The sequence below is a fragment of the Lacerta agilis genome, chromosome 14 (assembly GCF_009819535.1).
Source record: "Lacerta agilis isolate rLacAgi1 chromosome 14, rLacAgi1.pri, whole genome shotgun sequence".
Lineage (NCBI taxonomy): Eukaryota > Metazoa > Chordata > Lepidosauria > Squamata > Lacertidae > Lacerta > Lacerta agilis.
Genome location: NC_046325.1, coordinates 37,172,409 through 37,196,436, shown reverse-complemented (window position 1 = coordinate 37,196,436; position 24,028 = coordinate 37,172,409). Strand labels below are relative to the sequence as shown.

Here is a 24,028-nt window from a genome sequence, read left to right as displayed (position 1 = left end):
TTTCATATAATTTTTTCAACGTACAGCATGCCATGAATTTCAAATCGGTTCTCCATAACCTCTCAGAATGCTGACAGATTTTCATGAGGATTTTTTAAATTACAAAATGGCAAACTCGTGCAGTAATGTCCTTCCTTCCCTCCTTCCCTCCTTCCTTCCTTCCTTCCCTCCTTCCCTCCTTCCCATTCATGTCCTTCTCCAGCACTGCGGGATGCCATAAAGCATGTTGAAAGCATCAGAAACAAGAAGATGACAGTTCAGCAGCTGGAGGGAAGTCTGGGTGGCATGGGACTGTACTTGCCCAATAAAACTTTCAACGATATAGTCAAATCAGTCAAAACTGACGGTAAGAAAGATTTACCTGTTGTCCATCCTCTAAGCCCCTCTCTGTTCCTAGACACAGGCATTGCCTGGGCCTCACTAAGATTAATGAAGAAGTTTCGCAAGATAACATGAGGAAAAGCTGCATATTGTTTAGGGGTGAATGGGTGAATGGATTGATCAATCAATCAATCACTGAATACCTTTATACTTACCGCATTTAGCCACAGGCCAGTTCCAACTTGTCGATGAATAATGATCAGTTTATGGCTTTGATGTCGTTTCACATAATCATACATTTGAAAGGGATGCGGGTGGCGCTGTGGTCTAAAGCACTGAGCCTCTTGGGCTTTCCGATCAGAAGATTGGCGGTTTGAAAGCACACCAGTGCAAGTAGATAAATAGGTATCGCTGTGGCAGGAAGGTAAACGGCGTTTTCATGCACTCTGCTTTCCATCACGGTGTCCCGTTGCGCCAGAAGTGGTTCAGTCATGCAGACCACATGACCCAGAAAGCTGTCTGTGGACAAACGCCGGCTCCCTTGGACTGAAAAGCGAGATTAGTGCCACAACCCCACAGTCGCCTTTCACTGGACTTAACCGTTCAAGGGTCCTTATTACCTTTTACACATTTGAAAGGTACTGGTGGAAAAACAGTGGCCAAAGCAGAGAAAATTTTAGTATTCAGAATTCATTAAAAAAAAAAACACACCGCCCTGCACATTTTTAGCTCATGTGCTTGCAGAGACAAGCTTGAAACGTGTGGTGTGGTTTCTGGAGTCTCAAAGGCCAGGAAGGTGTGAGGAGAAAAGCAGTGTGAAATAAAAACTGGAATGTGCCACTAGTGGTTCTGTCATCTGATCAGGATGGGCAGTTGATTCAAAAATCATTCTCTAAGGTGCCGCAGAGGTTTGAAGGCAAAAAGAAAGGATTTTGGATTGGATTCTCTCTCTCCCCCCCCCACCCCCGGTCACACACATTCCCATTAGTTTACCTTTAGCTTCCTAGTTGTTTGGCCAAGAAAATAGAACATCTCTCCCACAATGCAGTCAGATTCTTTTTAAATTTGCAGTACAGTCAAACCTTGGTTTTCAAACAGCTTAGTTCTCGAACGTTTTGCCTCCCGAACGCTGAAAACCCGGAAGTGAGTGTTCCGGTTTGCAAACTATTTTGGGAAGCTGAACGTCCAACGGGGCTTCCGGTTGGCTGCAGGAGCTTCCCGCAGCCAATCAGAAGTCACGCTTTGGTTTCTGAACGTTTGGGAAGTTGGACGAACTTCCGGAACAGATTCCGTTCGACTTCCAAGGTACGACTGTACAGGCATTCTTCTGCCTACAAAATCAACCAAATCATCGTCTTCCTGAACACAATGGGCAGAGTGGGAGGAGGAGGAATTTAAAACTTAAAACTAATAGCGCCATCTCAGTGTGATAGTTCAGCTTTTGCTAGCCATTGAGTACGGATTCTGGCTTTAGTTGCATGATGCAAGAAAGGACCTAAATCTCATGCAATGTACTTTATTTATCCCAATATTTTTCTTGCACATTAAATTTGAAAAAAAGTGTTTCTCCCTCTCCAGAGAACGGGCAGATCTATTTCAAAGACTTTTTGTTAGGACTGGGTGAAACGGAGGATTTCATTGAACTGGAAGGTAAGTTCGGTGCTCTTTTCTAGACTTCTTTGGTGAAACAGATACATATATCAAATGTCCTTATTTGAGATGTAGAGTTGAGCTCCATTTACCCCAACCATCCTCTTCCCTCACTGCCTGCTTCAGATTCCCTCCCCAGGTGCCTTCTTGCATCTTCCTCTATCTTTTTTCTCTATCTATCTATCTATCTATCTATCTAACCTTTTCAAGTTCATACATTTCACTAATTTTATACATTTCATTAATTTTACAATCATTCTGCCATTTCAAAACTTTGACTTCCTTTCCCCCTCTTTCTGCGGTTCTTTAAATTTGTTTTTAATATCTTCTGTATATCCAAATAAACTTAATTTACTCCTTTACTCATGGGTAGGCAAAGTATGGCCCGTGGGCCGGATGTGGCCCAATCGCCTTCTCAATCCGGCCCATGGACAGTCCGGGAATCAGCGTGTTTTTACTTGAGTAGAATGTGTCCTTTTATTTAAAACACATCTCTGGGTTATTTGTGGGGCCTGTCTGGTGTTTTTACATGAGTAGAATGTGTCCTTTTATTTAAAATGCATGTCTGGGTTATTTGTGGGTCATAGGAATTCGTTCATTTCCAACCCCCCTCCAAAATATAGTCCGGCCCCCCACAAGGTCTGAGGGACAGTGGACTGGCCCCCTGCTAAAAAAGTTTGCTGACCCCTGCCTTTACTCCTTTAAATATAGACTCATAAAACTGCAGGTTATTACAATAATCCTGCCAATGTTTTCATCTGTTTATACTTTATCTGTAAATATTCAACAAACCATTTCCATTCTTTTATTTAATAAAAATTGTTATCTTGATTTCTTATTTTTATTCTTTCTTCTTCTTCTTATTCTTCCGGTAAGTTTTTGCCATTTCTGCATATTCCATAAGTTTTTGTATCCATTCTTCCTTTGCCGGGACTTTTGCTTCTTTCCATTTTGGGGCAAGTAACATCCTTGCTGCTTTTTTTAGCATACATAAATAATCTTCTTTCTCGCCACTTTCACTCTTTTTCTCTCCCCGTGTTGCCTCCTTCAGCCTTGAAAGCACATAATGAAGTATGAGATTGGGGAAAGACTTAGATTAGCAGCTGCACAGGAGGAGGGAGAATAGGAAAGCCAGGCGTGGTTGTTATGTGATGAATTATGCAGAAATTCAATATTTTTTAAAGAAAATGTAACAGAAAGGGAGCAAAGCATGTTCATGCTACAGTCAAGACAAGCTGAAAGTAGGGATGCTTAAGGATTTTGTTTGGTCTGCATTTTTAAGCATGTTTCCTGGACTAACATGCAAAATACTTGTCCTTCGGGGGGGGGGGGTTATTTTGGTTTTTGCTTTCATTTCTCAATATACCGTATTTTCCGGCGTATAACTTACTAACTTACGCAAACATACTAACTTACGTAAACTTACTAACTTACGCAAACTTACTAACTTACGTAAACTTACTAACTTACTCAAACATACTAACTTACGCAAACTTACGCAAACTTACTCAAACTTACTAACTTACTCAAACTTACTAACTTACTCAAACTTACTAACTTTCTAAAACTTACTGGTAGGTACCGCCCCGGCGGAGAGGTAAACAGCATTTCCGTGCACTGCTCTGGTTCACCATGACTAAGCTGCTGGCCACATGACCCGGAAGCTGTACGCCGGCTCCCTCAGCCAATAAAGCGAGAAGAGCACTGCAACCCGAGTCGTCCGCGACGGGACCTAATGGTCAGGGGTCCCTTTACCTTTACCTAGGCATCTCTTAATGCATCTGAGAGCCAGTTTGGCGTAGTGGTTAGGAGCGGCAGACTCGTAATCTGGGGAACCGGGTTCGTGTCTGCACTCCTCCACATGCAGCTGCTGGGTGACCTTGGACTAGTCACACTTCTCTGAAGTCTCTCAGCCCCACTCACCTCACAGAGTGTTTGTTGTGGGGGAGGAAGGGAAAGGAGAATGTTAGCCGCTTTGAGACTCCTTCGGGTAGTGAAAAGCGGGATATCAAATCCAAACTCTTCTTCTTCTTCTTCTTCTTCTTCTTCTTCTTCTGACGTGAATGTGCATATCGTTTGGTAGTCCTCACTCTTTAATATGCCACGGGACTCTTGTTTTTACTGCAGCAGTCTAACAACAAGGCAACTCTTCTAGAACTTCCCACTTACCTGTCGCCCCCTAGGGGTAGCAGAAGGAATAGATGTGTGGGTATAGCCCCATCCAGGTGTGCTGGCCTCTGTTGTTGGCACTGGATTGGAACTTAGTCTTGCTTCTCTCCAGCCTTACAGCGCGCCGCCACCATCATCGACATAGGGAACAATGGCTGGATGCAACCAAAGGAGCTGCAGTCCACTCTGGATACTTTGGGCATCTACATGAAACATGAAGAGTTCCAGGAAATTGCAAAGGAGCTCATGAATGGTGAGTTTTGTGGGCAAGGGGAAACTGAGCATGAGTTTTGGTTTTGTATGCTCAGTCTCTGCTACGCAACGGAGAAAACACGATGTCTATGGCGGGCTGAGCCAGATAGCTATTCATGTTCTTCCTCATTAAAAAAAAAACAATCTCCCTTCCAAATGAAGTAGTAATATCTAGGACTGAGGCAAGACATGCGGACTTGCTTAGCCAAATGGCAATGATTATGGAGGCTATGGAACAGGGGTGGAAGATGTTCTCCCATTCCAAGTGAGGGCAGGAAGCATTCCCGTCACTCTGATTTGACTTTGCAATGCCATCGCCAGTGAACGGCCTCGTCCCTCTGAATGGGCATGAACTTAAAGATGCGCAGCATCAGTGGTCCATTTCTAATTTGATGTCAACAGGAAGCCATGTTCAGGCCAGTCTCCTGAAGATATGCTTCCTGCTGCAACAGAAAATCATGGCCACAATATTTTTTAAGTCACGTCTCCACCACAAATTTAAAACTGGTTTCGAATTTAAAATTAGAAAACTGGTTTTATGTTATTAAGGTTTCGCTTTTCAGCCCCACCCCCTAAAAAGGTGAGTGCTGATAGGTTTTTCTCCTTTTCTTTTTGAGACCCTAACCATTTCAATTGCCCCCTTGGCTTGGGGTAATTACAGTTAAACAGTTTTGAAAGTAATTTACACGTAGAGTGAACTTTTCCCAAGACCATACTCAATGCCAATGTACAGGAACAAACTCAGTTGGTCTCTAAGGTGCTACTGGAAAGAATTTTTAATTTTGTTTTGACTATGGCAGACCAACACGGCTACCCACCTGTAACTAATGCCAATGTAACCCGTTTCTAATGGGAGGAGCTGACATTTTGGCTACTGCAGCTTATGAAATACTGTTGACTTGAAAAAAATCATTTAAAATTTCAACCCTGTTTGTCTTGCAACAATCGTGTTGGGTTACCCATTCTAGAATTGAGTTCCCCATTCTATATACTGGGGAACCGGAGCAGAGAGATACTCACTTGCTCACAATGAATTCGGGCAGGCTCACAATTCTGAGGTGGGAAAAGGGCAGGTTCGTAGGCCGGGTGATATGTTCCTCATAAGCAGGAAACCGTTGCAGACTGAGGGAGAAATTGACTGCTCTGAATATTATCGGCCTTCAGTCTCTGCCTGCTCCAGGAGCAGACAAAATCCTGACTCTTAGCAACCCAGCCTCTTCTTGCTTTTTAATTGCCCTGTTCTTCTGTCACTCAATGGTTTTGTCCTGTTTTGTCTTTTCCTTCCAGATGAAGGGATTGTAAACGTCAAGGACTGCCTGATAACTCTGTCCAAGAGGCAACGCTACAAGGACTCTTTGGGTGAGCGTCTTAATGACAAGGGCATAGATCTAGGAGAGGGTGTGAGGTTGGTGCTAGCGATGGGTAAGCCTCAGTTTGGAACTGCGCTCAACCAGCTGAGCTGTTCCTGATCGCTGCCACCCCACCCCCCCAAAATGGAAAGAAATGAGCTTGGTTTTTATTCTGAATCCAGTTCAGAAAGCATCAGGAGAATAACAGTGTCTCAGTTCCTTCCCTTTTCTACTGTGAGACCTCCAGCCAGTGTGGTGTAGTGGTTAATGTGGGAATGATTAGGAACGTGGATGAGGATATTGTGGGAATACACTTCGTGGATGTCTTTGCATCCGCGATTATTTGTATCTGGTTAATGTTAAAACATGCACTATTTAACGTATTCTTCCGTCTAAAAGCGAAAGTGAAAGCAGGGCTCAGTAGGCGTCTTGCCACTGAGATCCCTCCGCTTAGACTTTTTGGCTCCAAAGGTTTAAACTTGTTAATGGTCAGTTAATCTGCTTCCCGCCCTTTTCAAGGGCAGCAACAGTGTTCTGATTGGTAAAAATATTGATCATGACGTTGCTTGTTCATTGTCAATAAAAGGCTGCGGCTCCCCGTTTTGGGCATTCAGAAATGTAGATAGTCAGGATTTATCAGTCGCTTAGGTAGCGGGGTTTTGGGGAACGGGTTGGTTGGGTTGGTTGGGTTGGAAGCGCGTGCAGGAGGTAGAGAGGTTAGCTTGCGGAAGATTTGGTGGTAAAGGTTTAGCTAGCTTTAGTGTTAGCATAGGTTAGCATTGCGGAAGATTTGGCGGTAAAGACTTAGCTAGCTTTAGCAGTGCGGAAGATTTGGCGGTGCAGGGTCTGTTAGTTTAGGAAAGCTTAGAATAGTCGAGGCATAGAGAAATGTAGAAGCCCATGCGGGTCAGCCAAAGCCATCTAAAGAACTAATGGTCGTCTGTCTTTATTTCGTCTTAATTTAAATTTTTCATAGCTCACGAGCCATTTTGCTTGGCCGTAACTTTGGCCGTCATTTGTTTGGGTATGTTACTTAAGGGAACAACTTAGGAGGTCGCAAGTGCTCGCAGGTACTTTCACGAGGCACTTTTCATTCGAACTACTCACGCACCCTTCAGATTTAGCCTGGCGGACAACGGCACGGTGTGAGTTTAAGCTCCGGAATTATCGGCCGTTCCGTTCGCAGGCCTGGCTGGCGCCCGTGCAAGGACGCACGTGAGGCGCTGGCCGCAGATCCCCAGCAACTGGTATCCCGTGTGCAGTTGACCTCGTCCTGCACACGGGAGGCTCCAGCAAAGAATCCCCGCAGATATATTGTCAGATATATCCTATCCCAGCTTGTGTTAGCAAGCTCCAAACTTAGCAGAGTTTCATTCCCTTTTAAAACACATACACAGCAGATGCGCTTGCACAGGCTTGCTAAAGCCTAAAATTATATACATATATATATATATATATATATATATATATATATATATATATATATATATATTCCTGGTATGATTCCCCTATATCCCTCTTAAAAGACTGCACACGACACAATGCATCTTAAATGAATAAATAGAGTTTACTCACATTACTTCCTGAGTTACCCAGTGTTTCTCAGAAGGCAGGCATGCTTAGTAAAAGTATTTACATGTGGTTGCTACTTCCATAGGGAAAAAGTGGTTTCCTTTATTCTCTTGGCTGAGAGCCATGAGAACATGCTTGTTGCTCAAGAGACGTGGAGAAAATAGTGACTGGTCTAGGGATCTTGTTCCCAGGTGAGACCACACCTACTTCTGGTCAGGAAGTTAACTCAGTCCAGGTAGCAGGAAGTTATGCCTGGAGGACTGAGTTACCTTCATGTCCACTCTAGCAATGTTGTGTTTTGACTGCTCTGTGTTTACATCCCACAGTTAAGAGGGGTAGACTCGTAATCTGGTGAACCGGGTTCGTGTCTCCACTCCTCCACATGCAGCTGCTGGGTGACCTTGGGCTAGTCACACTTCTCTGAAGTCTCTCAGCCCCATTCACCTCACAGAGTGTTTGTTGTGGGGGAGGAAGGGAAAGAAGAATGTTAGCCACTTTGAGACTCCTTCGGGTAGTGATAAAGCGGGATATCCAATCCCAACTCTTTTTCTTTATAGGGCTTCTGCTGTGGCAGCAGTGGCTGCTTCTGCTGCCAGTGCAGCTGTAAACATATTGTCCGGGGACTTAAGTTTCTAGGATGTCAAATATATTGAGAAAACTACATTTCTAAGAGTCCTTGACTCTGGGGGTACTGCTATAGCAACATTCCAAGTTGAAATATAAACTTTGTTGTGACTTCAGCGATAGGCTCAAATTGTGGAAATGGCATCTTGCTGTATGGAAAATGTGGCAATATACAGTTACTGACTATCACTTGCTTGCATAAAAGGGTAAACCTGAGCCAGAAATGAGCTCAAGTTACCATGGGAGGAAGTCAACAGGCTCCTAGCATCTTTGCCACTTCTTTCTCTCTCTCTCTCTCTTTCTGCCTTCCTGGAAGAAGCCAGTAGCTGCATGGCTCCCAGCTCCACAAAACTACACATGGGTAAACTCCCTAACTAGGAAATTTACACAGTCCGAATATCTTTGCTCACAGGAAAAAATGCACAGTCCCTTTGTCATTTTTTCTTTTTCTTTATAAACCTATTGGAAAAAATTTCGTCATATTTCCTTTGCTGCCTATAGGATGGAGGCATGCTTAGGCTTATTTCTGTGATTACTGAAACTCTTTTAAGTACAATCTTCACCTGCTTGTAAAACAAGGTGTTTGATTTATTCTAGCCTAAGTATTTTCATGCGGAATACTTGTTTCAGATGGATGTGGGCAGATGTAAACAAGCCTTAAAGGTGCCTGGTGCAACCAGTCACTGTGTGAACTGCTAGGAAAGAGTTGGAATCTCTTCCAAACCTCTCTCCAACAGAAAACAGATTTTCATCACAAGACTAGTATCCCTGTGAAATAATTGATTCAGTCCCTATGAACACAGTAATTCCATTTTCATGGCCCGTATTTCATCTTTCATCTGGCAGCACTTCAATCTGCTGTTGTGAACTTCAGCAAGATCAGAGGTGAGAAAGTTGACATCAGAGACTTGGAGTCCATTATAGAAGGTCTGGGTATTAACTTGAGCAACACTGAGTTCCAGGATGCCTTAAAAGCCATCCCTGTAGATGGTAAGTACTAAAGTTGTATTCATTCCTGGTCCCTGTAAGGCAAACCCTTAGTGGTAGTAGAAAGTCAGTACAAACCAGTAAGTAATGAAAAGCAAGAAACCAGAAACCATTATGAACCAGTAAAGTAGGAGAGCGAACCAGTACAAACCAGTAAGCACCAGCACAAACCAGAAATTACCAGTACAAACCAGTAAGCACCAGCACAAACCAGTACAAAACAGTAAGCACCAATACAAACCAGTAAGACATATAAAGCAAGAAACTAGAAACCAGTATAAACCAGTAAAGTAGGAGAGGAAACCAGTACAAACCAGTACAAAACAGTAAGCACCAGCACAAACCAGTACAAAACAGTAAGCACCAGTACAAACCAGGAAGCCATATAAAGCAAGAAACCAGTATAAACCAGTAAAGTAGGAGAGCAAACGAGTACAAAACAGTAAGCACACGCACAAACTAGTACAAACCAGTAAGCACCAGTAAAAACCACTAAGACATATAAAGCAAGAAACTAGAAACCAGTATAAACCAATAAGTAGGAGAGCAAACCAGTATAAACCAGGAAAGCAGGAAAGCAAACCAGTACAAACCAGTAAGCACCTTTACTGGTTTATAGTGGCTTCTGGTTCCTTGCTTTACCTTACTGGTTTGTACTGGTGCTTACTGGTTTGTGCTGGTGCTAACTGGTTTGTACTGGTTTCTAGTTTCTTGCTTTACATTAGTTAGGAGTTTGTACTGGTGCTTCCTGGTTTGCACTGGTATGTGCTGGTACTTACTGATTCGTACTGGTTTGCTCCCCTATTTACTGATTTTTACTGGTTTCTGGTCTCTTGCTTTGCTTACTGGTTTGTACAGGCCCCTACTGGTATGTTCTGGTGCTTACTGGTTTGTACTGGTGCTTACTGGTTTGTATTGGTTTTTGCTGATTCTTACTGCATTGTACTGGTTTGGTCTCCTAATTTACTGGTTTATAGTGGCTTCTGGTTTCTTGCTTTACCTTAATGGTTTATACTGCTGCTTACTGCTTTGCACTGGTTTGTGCTGGTGCTTACTGTTTTCTACTGGTACAAACCAGTAGAGTAGGGGAGCAAACCAGTACAAACCAGTAAGCACCAGCACAAACCAATATAAACCAGTAAGCACCAGTACAAACCAGTAAGCAATGTAAAGCAAGAAACTAGAAACCAGTATAAACCAGTAAAATAGGAGAGCAAACCAGAAAGCACCAGTACAAACCAGTAAGCACCATTAAGCACCAGTAAAAACCAATAAGACATGTAAAGCAAGAAACTAGAAACCAGTATAAACCAGTAAAATAGGACAGCAAACCAGTATAAAACAGTAAGCACCAGTACAAACCAGTAAGGTAAAGCAAGAAACCAGAAGCCACTATAAACCAGTAAAGTAGGAGAGCAAACCAATACAAACCAGTAAGCACCAGTACAAACCAGTAAGCAATGTAAAGCAAGAAACTAGAAACCAGTATAAACCAGTAAAATAGGAAAGCAAACAAGTTCAAACCAGTAAAGTAGGGGAGCAAACCAGTACAAAACAGTAAGCAACAGTACAAACCAGTACAAACCAGTAAGCACCAGCAAAAACCATTACAAACTGGTAAGCACCAGCACAAACCAGTAAGGACCAGCACAAACCAGTACAATCAAGTAAGCACCAGCACAAACCAGTACAAACCAGAAAGCTCCAGTACAAAACAGAAAACTATGTAAAGAAAATAACTACAAACCAGTTTAACCCAGTAAAGTAAGAGAACAAACCAGTAGAAATCAGTAAGCACCAGCACAAACCAGTACAAACCAGTAAGTAATGTAAAGCAAGAAATTAGAAACCAGTATAAACCAGTAAACTAGGAGAGCAAACCAGTACAAACCAGTAAAGTAGGGGAGCAAACCAATACAAACCAGTAAGCACCAGCACAAACCAATACAAACCAGTAAGCACCAGCACAAACCAGTATAAAGCAGTAAGCACCAGTACAAACCAGTAAGGTAAAGCAAGAAACCAGAAGCCACTATAAACTAGTAAAGTAGAAAGCAAACCAGTAGAAACCAGTAAGCAACAGCACAAACCAGTGCAAACCAGTAAGCACCAGTACAAACCAGTAAGGTAAAGCAAAACACAAAAAGCCACTATAAACCAGTAAAGTAGGAGAGCAAACCTGTATAAACCAGTAAGCACCAGCAAAAACCAGTACAAACCAGTAAGCACCAGTACAAACCTGTAAGCAATGTAAAGCAAGAAACTAGAAACCAGCATAAACCTATAAGCAGCGGCACAAACCAGCACAAACCAGTAAGCACCACCACAAACCAGTACAAACTAGTAACCACCAGTACAAACCAATAAGCACCAGTAGAAACCAGTAATGTAAAGCAAGAAATCAGAAGCCACTATAAACCAGTAAAGTAGGAAAGCAAACCAGTACAAACCAGTAAGCACCAACACATACCAGTAGAAACCAGTAAGCACCAGTACAAACCAGTAAACAATGTTAAGCAAGCAACTATAAACCAGTATAAATCAGTAAATAGGGGATCAAACCAGCACAATCCAGTAAGCGCCAGCACAAACCAGTACAAAGCTGTAAGTAGCGGTATAAACCAGTAAGGTAAAGCAAGAAACCAGAAGCCACTATAAGCCAGTCAATTAGGAGACCAAACCAGTACAAACCAGTAAGAACCAGCAAAAACCAGTAAATACCAGTAAGTACCAGTACAAACCAGGAAATAATGAAAAGCAAGAAACCAGAAACCAGTATAAACCAGTAAAGTAGGAGAGCAAACCAGTACAGTATGTCCAGGAACTTCAGTTATTGGGGACAAATGGGTCAGTGATTGTGAGTGTGCCTGGCAGGTGAGGGTTTGCTTCCTCTTGGGCTGAGTAGCTTGACTCTCTTGCGTCATCTAGAAATGCATCACATGTATAGGGCAGGGGAAAATGGTTTGACCATTCTGCTTTGTGGAGTGGCAGGAGCTAGATTGAATGGCCTCTTGGGTCCCTCTTTCCAACGTTTATGAAATGTTGTTTTTGCAGAATTCGGAAGAGTGACTTTCAAGGACTTCCTGACCCGTGTATTGCACAATGAGCGTTTCTCTGAATCTGCAGGTGAGTGGGATCCTGTATGCAACCTGCAGATGATTGGTTATAGGGGCCTGAACTCGTGTAGCCAAGGTCAGACAAAATTCAAGGTCCACAACTGCAAACAGGGATAAGAGGGGCCTAAAGCAGGTGTGTGGTCGACAGAAGGAAGATGCTCTACTCTGCAAAATGCAACTGTCCTGCTGAGGCATAGGTGCCTCTAGAACAACCATTTCACCTGTGTAATTATTCAGATTGCCCAGAGAATTGAGCATTTGTATTTACTATAGATGCATAGAAATGCTTCCTAGGAATGGCCACCTTTAAAAAGTTAATCGTTAGTTTTTAAATGGCCTCACTTTATGGGAATTGAATCCATTCATTGTTATTAAATGAAATTATGCATCCCCCCCCCCCCCCCGGATCATATTGCATTACCAAAACATTCTGGGCCACATCACTGGCTGCTGCTAAATCAAGCAGATTCAGAGTCAAGCAGCCATGTTGGAATCCAGTCCAAATCAGGATTGTAGCTCATAAGGAAGGAATGCAACTTTTCCCTTCTTCAATTCAGGTAGGTAGCCATGTTGGTATAATGTGGGGTGGGAGTGGGAGCTAGTCTCTTTCTTCGGCTCTGAAGAAGTGTGCATGCACACAAAAGCTTATACCCAGAACAAACTTAGTTGGTCTCTAAGGTGCTACTGAACCTAGCTGGTCTCTAAGGTGCTAGAGACCAACTAAGTTTGTTCTGGGTATAAGCTTTTGTGTGCATGCACACTTCTTCAGAGCCGAAGAAACAGACTAGCTCCCACTCCCACCCCACAAAGTGGAAGGTTGCTTATCTAACTTTGGGAAGGAGGTGTGAGGACTCCGGCAGGGTCCTAGCGCCCTCCCACCTCCACCCCAAAGTCCTGTGAGTGCAAGCCAAGCAAGCGCTTACAAGACTTTGGTAGGAGGGCACTAGGACCCTGCTGGAGCCCTCACGCCTCCTTCCCAAAGCCAGGTGCCTTGCTTACCTGCCCTTGGGAAGGGTGTGTGTCTGTGATGCTGCTTAGAGCCAAAGCCGGTAGTTTGGGGGAAATAAATAAATGCAGAGCGGGCTCCCTCTGCTCTCCATTTATTTATTTATTTATTGCCCACCCACCTACAAAAAGCTGTGATCTCGTAAGTTAAATAAGATGTGAGTTACCTGTACTGTTAGTAATCAATAGCAGCTTGGAGGGGTGGGTGCAGATTCTTTTGTGGAAAAACAGGAGTTGTTGTTGTTCAGCCGTTCAGTCGTGTCCGACTCTTCGTGACCCCATGAACCAGAGCACGCCAGGCACGCCTATCCTCCGCTGCCTCCCGCAGTTTGGCCAAACTAATGCTAGTCGCTTTGAGAACACTGTCCAACCATCTCATCCTCTGCCGTCCCCTTCTCCTTGTGCCCTCCATCTTTCCCAATATCAGGGTGTTTTCTAGGGAGTCTTCTCTTCTCATGAAGTACTGCAGCCTCAACTTCAGGATCTGTCCTTCCAGTGAGCACTCAGGGCTGATTTCTTTAAGGATGGATAAGTTTGATCTTTTTGCAGTCCATTATGATGCCTCCAGCACCATAATTAATCACCCTACTCATGTGCTGGGGTTCTAGTCCTGGCTGAAGCCCAGCAGTAAACATGGTGGTTGTTTTAAAAAGCATGTTAGTTAAACATATTTAGTAGGGTGGCCATGAAAACCGCCAGCCTAAAATGCTGCATTTATCTGATTGGCTAAAAGCACCCATCACTTACTCAGTAACCTGACAGATCCACTACAACTTCTGTTTCAGAAAGGTTGCCCAAAGATATAACCTATTGTAACTGCCCTCCTGGTTATTCTCCACCTCTCCTCTGCCCCATATTTGTCGATAACATTGTGAAGTTATTCCTAAACTTGCTTATGTATGAAGGCAGGACTCGCGTTCAGGATGGGGTGGGAACTGATTTCAGTGTCCCCGTGTACAAGTCTGATGGAAACGGGACATAGCTTCTTGCTTCTTAATTTGGCGACCCGCTTTCCTCTTTGCAGCTGTACAAAACCTCTACATGCTCATTAGCAAAATGGATGGTGATAAAGTTGAGGTTTCTCAGCTGAAAGACATACTGGCTCCCATCGGCATCCTGTTAACCAGGAACGACGCTAAGGAGGTGCTGAGGAGCATGGCAGTAAAAAGTAAGAAAACCTTGAGACATAACCAATTTCAAATGGGCAGAGGTGGCACGCGATTGTAGCCCTGCCTAGGTAGGTTGTACCAACCTGGGGTTTGCAGGTCTGAGGGGGCTACAGTGTTTGTGTGCTCTCCCCATGAAGAAACCCTTTTCTAAAGCTAGCACAGCAGTGTCATGACTCTGCTAAAACCGTTCTTAATGATTTACTAGCCCTCTCAGTCCAAATATGGATTGTCTCCTATTCCTACCCGGCACTGTCAGGGTCACATGCAATGTAAAGTTTGATGGCCTAGAGTGGCTCCACCCACATTCCTTCCCTACCTACTGGGTTCGGAGTAGTTTTTCTTATCTAGCATTCTGGCGATCCATAATAATATAATTATTATTTATATGCCCTCATCGGACTGGGTTACCCCAACCACTCTGGGTAGCTTCCAACAGGCCTTCTTCCTGTCCTGTTTTAATACTGTTATAGATTGTGGGGGACTTCCCCCCACTAAACCCTAGAAATGAATAAATGGTAGGATTTTGATTATTTGGAGTATTGAAGGGAAGATTGCAGGCATGTGGGAAAATACAGGCTAAGCTTCCTTTCTGTGTCAGGGATAGAGACATTATTAACCTGACGAAAGGTGTTCATGGCCCATCTAAGAGGAATCTTGGGCCTGGGCAGACAGAAGTTTGTCACGGTAACTGAGTGTGAAGTGACAGGAAAAGAGAGTCTTTTAGCAAGGTGTGCTGGGAAGAAGAAGGAAGAGAACAAAGAGAGATCCATCTTGGGCAGGCTGGCTGAAGCCTGGCTGGCAGAGATTCCTTTGACTCCAGTGCTAGCACAGTCTGAGATGCCCAACTGTGCTGTAAGATCTGGACTGCCTCCATGCCGACTGAAGATGTAAATAGGTAAATAACCCATATTTCTTAAAAGCTACAGCAGTCTCTGCTGTGTCTTCAGTTCTCCAAAGGAGCACAAACTCTGGTTGAGCGCCTGGAACCTCCTGGAATCTTGCTACCATTCTGCAGAGACTGGTGGTGGCACCCAACTTCTGTAACAATACTATTTCCTTGCCTTTTATTCCACCCTGCCCTCCATTCTGCACTGGAGGATTGCTCTGGTGGAGAAAAGTCATCTCTGCAAGGGCAAGCAACAGCTGGTCAGACTTGTGAGGGGTAACTACCAAAGTGCCGCTGACGCTGCCACTATTTTGATGACCACCCCCGGGTCCCCAGCAGTGTGTTCCCAATGGGGTTCATCCATTGAGGCCAGCCTCCTCGGAGTGGGAAGACACAACGCTCAAAAGCAAGCTAATGTTGCCAGCTGTGGCTGCCATACAGATCGTTCTTCAGCCTCTGAAAACCAAAGAGCCCTCTAGGATGGCATTGCTCAAACCATGGGGTCTCTGTCGGGCCTCAATTGTTAAGGAGCTTCAAACAGATTGTTAACTGCTTCAAACAGAAGCAGTTTCCCCCTCCAAGCTTGGTCACATAACCAAGGTTGCTTCTGGTGCAGTGTAAGAGATGCATTCAGCTCCACCCATTTTCTTCAGGTAGCTAAGGATCACTGCATCGTTCAGGCATGGGCAAACTCGACACTCCGGATGTTTTGGGACTACAACTCCCATCATCCCTAGCTAACAGGACCAGTGGTCAGGGATGATGGGAATTGTAGTCCCAAAACATCTGGAGGGCCGAGTTTGCCCATGCCTGGCATAGTTTCACCCGTCGCCCATCTGCGCCAGGCAATCTCAGGGGAGGCTACTGCTCAGTCTAATGCAGGTGTGAGGAACCTTTACCGCCCACCCAGATGGTGCTAAACTACAATTCCCATCATCCCTCCGGTATCAGAAATGTAGGCAACACTACCATAATATCCGAAGCTTGTTTGTGGTCCTTGGACTCATGGCCACAGACTGCAGACACATCCCTGCCCTGCTCAGTTATTTTTTTTGCAGCTAGTTCATTCTCATTTCTCTCTCCTCCTCTGCTTTGTCTTGTAGGGGATGGTATGGTGAAACTGAAAGAATTTATGAACGAATTGCCCCGTACCCGGCGATTCTCCACAGCTGTAGGTAAGAGCAAGAGACTGAAAGAAGCCAGTTCCCTTCAATGCTTCATTGAGGCTCCTGCCTGTCTGTGGATGGTTCATTGTGTTGACTCTTGTCTGTGTTTAGAGATGGAAGGAGCTATGAAAACGATGAATAGCATCAAACAAGGCTGGGTGGACACTGGAGAGTTGGATTCTATCATGCGCAGTATGGGCCTCAATTTACTTCCTGATGAAATCGAGCAGGTGTTGAAAAATGTTACCCAAAACGGTAAGGCTTTTAAAAGCCAATGGCTTCGACAGGGGTGTAGCAAGGTAAATTAGTACCTGGGGCAAAAAAAAATGTGTCCCCCCCCCGAGGCGTAGGATGGTCAGTTGGTACCCGGTGTGGAAAATTTCTTGTCAACCCCCCAATTGATTCCTCCCTCCCCCCGCAAAAATGGTTTTACGTTATTTCACATTCTCTTACAAAGGAAATAATAACAAGTATTAATAATAATAATAAAACTTTTATTTATATCCCGTCCTCCTCGGCCGAAGTCGGGCTCAGGGTGGCTAACATCAGATACATAACATTGGTATAAAATCAAACAATAATTAAATTACCTCCTAAAAACATCTCAAAATCAAATTAAAGTCTAATTAGATGGCTTTCCACAGGGCTAGGGTTAGGAACAGTAAGTGCTCCACTGAACTGAAAATTCACCCTTCACGACATAGGAAAACAGCCAGGTAAACAGCTATTTTGGTGGAGGAGGGTCAAGATATTAACCAATATGCATGAAATTTCATACATAGCTATATAATCCCTAGTATAGTAAGATAAGACCTTTGGAGCAGGCATTTTCCAAAAAAAAAAGTTTTTTATGAACCGCCCTAGTAGGGCAGTAATTGTTCCTTGATAATTTGTCACCCCCTCCATTATGGAACATGGGGCGGACCGCCCCCTATGCCCCTCCCTTGCTACGCCCCTGGGCTTCGATCAAAACTGACTAGCCTGTTATAATTGCAAACCAAATCATAATCTGAGAGAAACCCAGTAAATCTGTCATTTTTTTCCTTCAAGCTTCAATCAGCTAACCATTAGATAAATGAGCAAAAGCTTTAGTTGATTAATAGTAGAAGACAGTTCAACTGGAGAGTGAAATCAAGGGCACCCGTGTATATTTTCAAGGTTATTTTCTTTCTGAAGTACTACTGTAAAACGGAAAGAAAGCAAAAATACTAACGTTGACTTTTCCTTCTAACAATCATTTAATCAACAGAAAGGTGGATGATTAACCAGCTAACATAATGACTGATGGGAGTTGTAGTCCAAAACATCTGGAGGGCACTGGGTAGGGAAGGCTGAACCAAAATACTATTACGTTGGTTGACATCCCCACACTTCTTTTACTAATTTGCAGATGATGGGAAAGTGAGTGTGGAAAGTGTCTTGTCTGCGTTGACCAAGACTCGACGCTTTTCCCAAGTGGAAAGTAAGTGAAAATAGAGCAGTGGATTGCAATACTTTGTGTGTATACAGCGCTGGGAACGTCCCTCGCCCCTATCCTGAAACCTGATTTCCATTCCTCAGCAGAAGCTTTTGTAGCTCTGTACTCTGGAAACTTTCTTGTGGGTTCATAGCAAATGGGAGCCACAGTGCACCCCTTGAGAAAGACGGCAAGGATTCTTCCCTACGGTTATGCTGGGGTGGGAACAGTGGACCAGCGTGGGTTGCCAGTGCCCTGGGCCACGTCAGAGGGGTCATCCGTGTCACCCAGGAGATCACAGCCACAGAGAGAAGAGTTGTTTCATTGTCTGGAGAGGTCACTTCCTGCTCTGCAGGATGAGCCATTTTCAACGGAGCTCAGTGACGGAAGTGCACAGCTGTATTGAGGCAGCACCGGGTGTTGAAATTTTGTCTTGCCAAGGCTGGGCATCCATGACCTTATAAGAGGGCTATGTCCATGTCTCTAAGGAGAAGAGATATGGAAAGGGAGCTTGAACCAAGTAGGAGCTTGGTGGAAGACATGTTAGGTAGAGTATTCCCAAGCCACAATGGTGATGCAAAGAGCAAGCTTGGATGCTATATGGGCGGGGGGTTGATAATTCTCTCACCAGGGGCCTAGACTTGAGGCACTAATGTGGATTTCAGCCCCCTCTCCCTTTGGCAGTTGGGGACTGTTTGTCCCTTCAGTGCAAAGAGCTAAGGGGAAATCCTACATCACCATATGTTTGTTTCTTTTAAACCTAACACCGCAAGGCCAGTTGCAAAAGTTTTTAAATGGGCAGTTGCTCAAGAGATGATTTCTCCTGGTCTTGTGTTCAATTTTTCCTCCTATCTAAGGTAACAAGGTCCCCATCGAAAACCTGGATTCCATTCTTGAAAGCGTGGGGATTGTTTTAACCAAAGAGGAGATGCAGGAGGTCCTCAAGCAAGTTAAAGTTGATGGTGAGAATTGATGGATCCCGTATTTGAGATTTTAAATTATGTGGGCAGAAAGGGCGGGGAAGAGAGGCAGCTGGAGAATGGCAAGGTGGTATTTTCATGAACCCTAAACAGTTAGATTCTGGAAACTTGCTGCGTCCCACCTTTCTATTGCAGTAGTAAAAGGAACTGAGGTCTGGGACACCCTTTGCTACGTCCCAGATCTCAGTGCAGTGGGGTACCCCCAATGCCTTATACCAGGGGTGGGCAGGCTTGAGGCTTGTGGAATTTACTAGAACTGTGAGGATAAACCAACAAGAGCCAGATGTAAAATGCTGGCTCAGGAAAGCAGACATAGGCTATGTTACACACTATACCTTTAAAACACATTACTTCCCTCAAAGAATCCTGGGCACTGTAGTTCGTTAAAGGTTTATGGGAATTGTAACTCCATGAGGGGGAAACTGCAGTGCCCACAATTCCTTAAATTGTGTCTTTCCCATGCGCTTTAAAGGTATAGTGCAGGGGTCAGCAAACTTTTTCAGCAGGGGGCCGGTCCACTGTCCCTCAGACCTTGTGGGGGACAGACGGACTATATTTGGAAAAAGAAAAAAAGAATGAATTCCTATGCCCCACAAATAACCCAGAGATGCATTTTAAATAAAAGCACACATTCTACTCATGTAAAAACACCAGGCAGGCCCCACAAATAACCCAGAGATGCATTTTAAATAAAAGGACACATTCTACTCATGTAAAAATACGCTGATTCCCAGACCGTCCGCGGGCCGGATTTAGAAGGCGATGGGGCCGCATCCGGCCCCCGGGCCTTAGTTTGGGGACCTCTGGTATAGTGTGTATGCAGCCGTAAGCTAAAAATTAAGGAGGCTTGGCCCAGTCTGTACCAGAATCAAGCTTACGTCCCTTTTGCACAAAATCCCACTCTACCTACAAAGAGTCCTCTTAGTACCGTACTTAATCTCTGTCACTGTGTGTCTCCTTCCTTATGTTCTCTGTTATTCTTTGCTTTTGGTTTGGTTTTGTCAGCCAGGTTGTAAGAATTGTGCTTGTCTAAAAGGTGCCACACATGTAACTCTGCGCTTTTTTGTCTCCCTCACAGAGGATGGGAAAGTGAACCTCAATGAATTTATGAATAGCCTTAGTGAAATGAGGCAGACTCTTGAAGGTGAGTGAGGCCTCTGATGCCAGGAAGACTCTGCTATGTGTGCCTACCAAACATGAAATTGGATTTTCCTTCTCTTTCCATTATGGTACTAAAATAAATGGTAGAAATTTCAGCTTATTTTGAGCCGAGGCTTGGCCCCTGAACCTATTTTCAGTTGTTAAGCTTTCAAAATGTGGTTTTGATAGCATGGGTGTAGTCTGTACTGTTTGAATGAAGGGGAGGCAAGCAAACCAACCAACCAACCAACCTCATCTCTTTTCTCACAACCATCACCAAATGAATATATATTTTTCCTCTGGCTGTCTCCTTTTAACAACCCTTTAACTGGCCCAGCCTGTTTCCTATACTAGGTAAAGCATAGCACTTAAGCACATTGTGAATAACATGGACTGAGACCAACTTTTTCCAAAACAGGTTTAAAATAGGTTATTTGATCCCCATCCCTTGATTTGATTCCTTCCCCCTTGTTCCAATGTAGATCTTCACTCACTCCTCCTTCCCTGAAGCAGAGGCGCCATTTTGTGTTTTGCCTCAGGTGCCAAAATGTATTGGGCTGGCCCTGGAGGGAGGGCATATTCTCCCATGGCAATTGGCCACGACAGCTAAATGAAACCTTCAGGTTCAGAGGTAATAAGTATGCCACTGAAGACTAGTTGTTGGGTCAACAGTGGAGCAGGGCTATTGCCTTTGTGCCCCACAGATGGACTTCTCAGAAGCCTTGGAGGTTTTTAAGCAGAGTCTGGATGTCATGAATGCTTTAGCTGAGATTCCTGCATCGCAGCAGGTGGTTGGACTAGATGCTGGATTCGTCTGGCTCGTAATGATGCCCCTATGGCCGTAAAGGCCTACTTGTGAACTTCCCAGAGGTGCTGTCTGACCATTGTGGAAAACAGAATGCTGGACTAGGTAGAACTTTAAGCTGATCCTGCAGGCTTATATTATGCTGTTAGGTTAACGTCTTGGGTTTTGCAGAAGCTTGACCTTTTTGGGGGGGAAGGCCTTGTTGATTTCCCACCAACTTCTGAAAGTCTGGTCTTTGGTTCATTGTTTCCCCTGACTAGGTAGCCAAGGGGATATGGTTGCCATGGAAGAGGTAGGTTCCTCTTTGTCCAACTTAGGGATCCACTTAACCGAAGAGCAACTCCAAGAAGCCTTGAAGTATGTGACTGTGAATGGTGAGTGAACCTTGTTCCCTGATCTCAGGCAGGGTGGAGTTTTTTTGTTTTTTTGCTTTGCCCATCTTCTACTCAAACACTGAATCTTCCTCCTCAAAAAAGTCCCCCAGCTCTCAGGAGGGTCACCCTCAGCACACCAGTCCCAGAGGCTGCGAGAAACATCACAACCCACTGGTACACGTGCGTCTAACACAGAGTGCGACGGCTTTAACTGTGGGCCGATCTCTGTGGAGATGAAGGCCTCGCACAGACTTCCCTACAGAACTTACTTCCCAGTGAAAGGTCAAGCATTCTGACATCACCGGCAAGTTTCCCAGTGACTCTTTCATCATAGGTGAGGGTTCACAGATGAGGAGAATGTCTTCAGGTAGAGGCTGCCTATGTGAGCAGTCAAGAGCCACTGTCTTAAAGATCCAGGTCTGTCACTGAGTTTGTCCTCTCTGTGTCTCATGGAAATTAGCAAACTCCTTCCTCTCAGACTGGGGCATGCAATACCTGGGATCCTCTTCAGTATCATAGGCCATTGAATCACTGTGTTGGACCAGGATCATAAAGATGACGGATACTGAAATACAGCCATTTTTATTTGCATATGAGAATTCCAACACACACACACACACACACAAACTTCTGCTTAGCCACTTTCTGCATTGCAGATTGTCTCATCTATCAGTATTTTGTCCTTGCAGAAAATGGGAAGGTGAACATGAGCGAATTGATGGCGAGTGTAGTCAAGAACCAAGCTGCGGGTAAGTGGGTTGCATTAGTTGGATTAGAAATTTGTTAAATTAAACTGGAAGCATTCGAAGAGAGCACTTGTTTTCTGACAGGGATAAATGGTCAATGGACAAAGCACATCTGTGCACAGGACTGGTTTCATTCTGTGATTCCACAAGGGTGCAGAACGTGGTAAGAGAGGCTTCCCAAAGTGCTGCTTGTAACAAGCGGAGTCTCTCAGGCCCTTTTGGGTCAACACTGGATGGCCAATCATAGAGTTGTAAAGTTGGAAGGGACCCCAAGGCAGTGGCGGAGCTTCATGCTCCAGTACTGGGAAGCGGAGAGTAGGCGGGGGTGGGGCTGGTGCATGTCCTGGGGGCAATATTTTTTGTAAAGCCAGAAGATATTATGCAAATCAGAAAAGAGTGCACAATAAATAGAATCATAGAATTGCAGAGTTGGAAGTGACCGTGAGGGTCATCTGTGTGGGAATGATTAGGAACGTGGATGAGGATATATTGTCAGATATATCCTATCCCAGCTTGTGTTAGCAAGCTCCCAACTTAGCAGAGTTTCATTCCCTTTTAAAACACACACAGCAGATGCACTTGCACAGGCTTGCTAAAGCCTAAAATAATATATATATATTCCCGGTATGATTCCCCTATATCCCTCTTAAAAGACTGCACACGACACCATGTATCTTAAATGAATAAAAAGAGTTTACTCACATTCTTCCTGAGTTACACAGCGTTCTCAGAAGGCAGGGTTGCTTAGTAAAAAGTATTTACATGTGGTTGCTACTTCCATAGGGATAAGTATCTCCCTTTGTTCTCTTGGCTGAGAGCCAGGAGAACATGCTTGTTGCTCCTTGAAGAGACGAGGAGAAAATGGTGACTGGTCTTGGGATCTTGCTCCCAGGTGAGACCACACCTACTTCTGGTTACAGAGGAAGTTAACTCAGTCCAGGTAGCAGGAAGTTATGCCTGGAGGACTGAGTTACCTTCATGTCCACTCTAGCAATGTTGAGTTTAACTGCTCTCTGTTTACATCCCACAATCTGGAACAACCATCCACAATGCAGGAATGTCAACATGCGGTCCCCCATCCGATTTTGAAACCATCCTGGACCCTGCTTAGCTTTGCAGAACGTGCTAGCAGTTTTAATTCTGCACCATGCTGTACAAGAAAAAATGCGTACATTTGAGCACTTTACGCAGCTCATGGAATTCTATTCTTCTTGATACAGATTTCTAATTTTCTGAATTTGTGTTTATTGCGTGGAGTGCACACAATCTTCGACAGTGTTCGAAGCTTTGTTAACCAAGCAGGGAATTCCAAGGCCCTGTAAATGTTTCCACGTTTATCATTTCTTTCACAGAGGATCGAGTTCCTGTCGATAACCTGAATGCTATTCTGGCCACCATGAGCATTCAGCTAACAGACGATGAGCTCCAAGAAGCTCTGAAATCTACAACTGTGGATGGTGAGTCTTTAAAGTACTTGCTCTCCCACCCCTCTTGGAAGTAAAACAGTATCCAGTTCAGGAAGAAAATGCACATTCCCCTTTCAGCTCTTTTGGGTGATCTCACAGACTCTGGCTGAGGTCCACATGACACTCGAGACAGTTGTGTAAGACGAATAAGTAACATTTCTCCCCCTGTTTAAAAGCAATACAGTGGTACCTTGGGTTACATACGCTTCAGGTTACATACTCTGCTAACCCAGAAATAACGCTTCAGGTTAAGAACTTTGCTTCAGGATAAGAACAGAAATCGTGCTCTGGTGGCGCAGCAGCAGCGGGAGGCCCCATTAGCTAAAGTGGTGCTTCAGGTTAAGAACAGTTTCAGGTTAAGAACGGACCTCCAGAACGAATTAAGTACGTAACCAGAGGTGCCACTGTAATGAAAAGCAGCCCTGGGGAGAATTTGAGTTTCAGAGGGGTTAGGGCTTCTTAGCTTTCCCCGCTCTGACCTACTTCCTCCTCAAACTTCCCCCAGCTACTTTTCACCCATTAAAGGAAAATATACAGGTACCTACATCTCTCCCCCTCCCAGGTTGAACTGTAACACGTAATCGGAAGGGTTAAGCATGTCCCATCAGTCTTCAGCCCAAGACTGCTACCTCTGTGATAAAGCATATGGGGGGGGGATGCAGGCAACAGAGCATCATGGGTCATTTGTGCTTGAGAAACATCCCATCCCAGATCTTGAAACCTCCATTGTATCTTAGGATACATGTATATCAAGTATATGCATGTGTCAGGTATTCCCTACCTCTCCACTACTCA

General features: G+C 44.3%; 1 protein-coding gene across 1 annotated transcript in view; it reads left to right on the top strand.

Annotated features, from left to right (window-relative positions):
- Positions 1-21,029, top strand: part of LOC117057965 — a 72,537-nt gene extending 51,508 nt beyond the window's left edge. The window contains exons 30-42 of the mRNA XM_033168805.1: positions 203-346; positions 1,900-1,971; positions 4,253-4,393; positions 5,680-5,751; positions 8,784-8,927; positions 11,979-12,050; positions 14,028-14,213; positions 16,204-16,275; positions 16,378-16,521; positions 17,657-17,728; positions 18,580-18,684; positions 19,781-19,850; positions 20,912-21,029. Coding sequence (XP_033024696.1) covers positions 203-346; positions 1,900-1,971; positions 4,253-4,393; positions 5,680-5,751; positions 8,784-8,927; positions 11,979-12,050; positions 14,028-14,213; positions 16,204-16,275; positions 16,378-16,521; positions 17,657-17,728; positions 18,580-18,684; positions 19,781-19,850; positions 20,912-21,029 — 1,412 coding nt within the window. The remainder of the gene's footprint in view (positions 1-202; positions 347-1,899; positions 1,972-4,252; positions 4,394-5,679; positions 5,752-8,783; positions 8,928-11,978; positions 12,051-14,027; positions 14,214-16,203; positions 16,276-16,377; positions 16,522-17,656; positions 17,729-18,579; positions 18,685-19,780; positions 19,851-20,911) is intronic.
- The last annotated feature ends 2,999 nt before the right edge of the window (positions 21,030-24,028 follow it).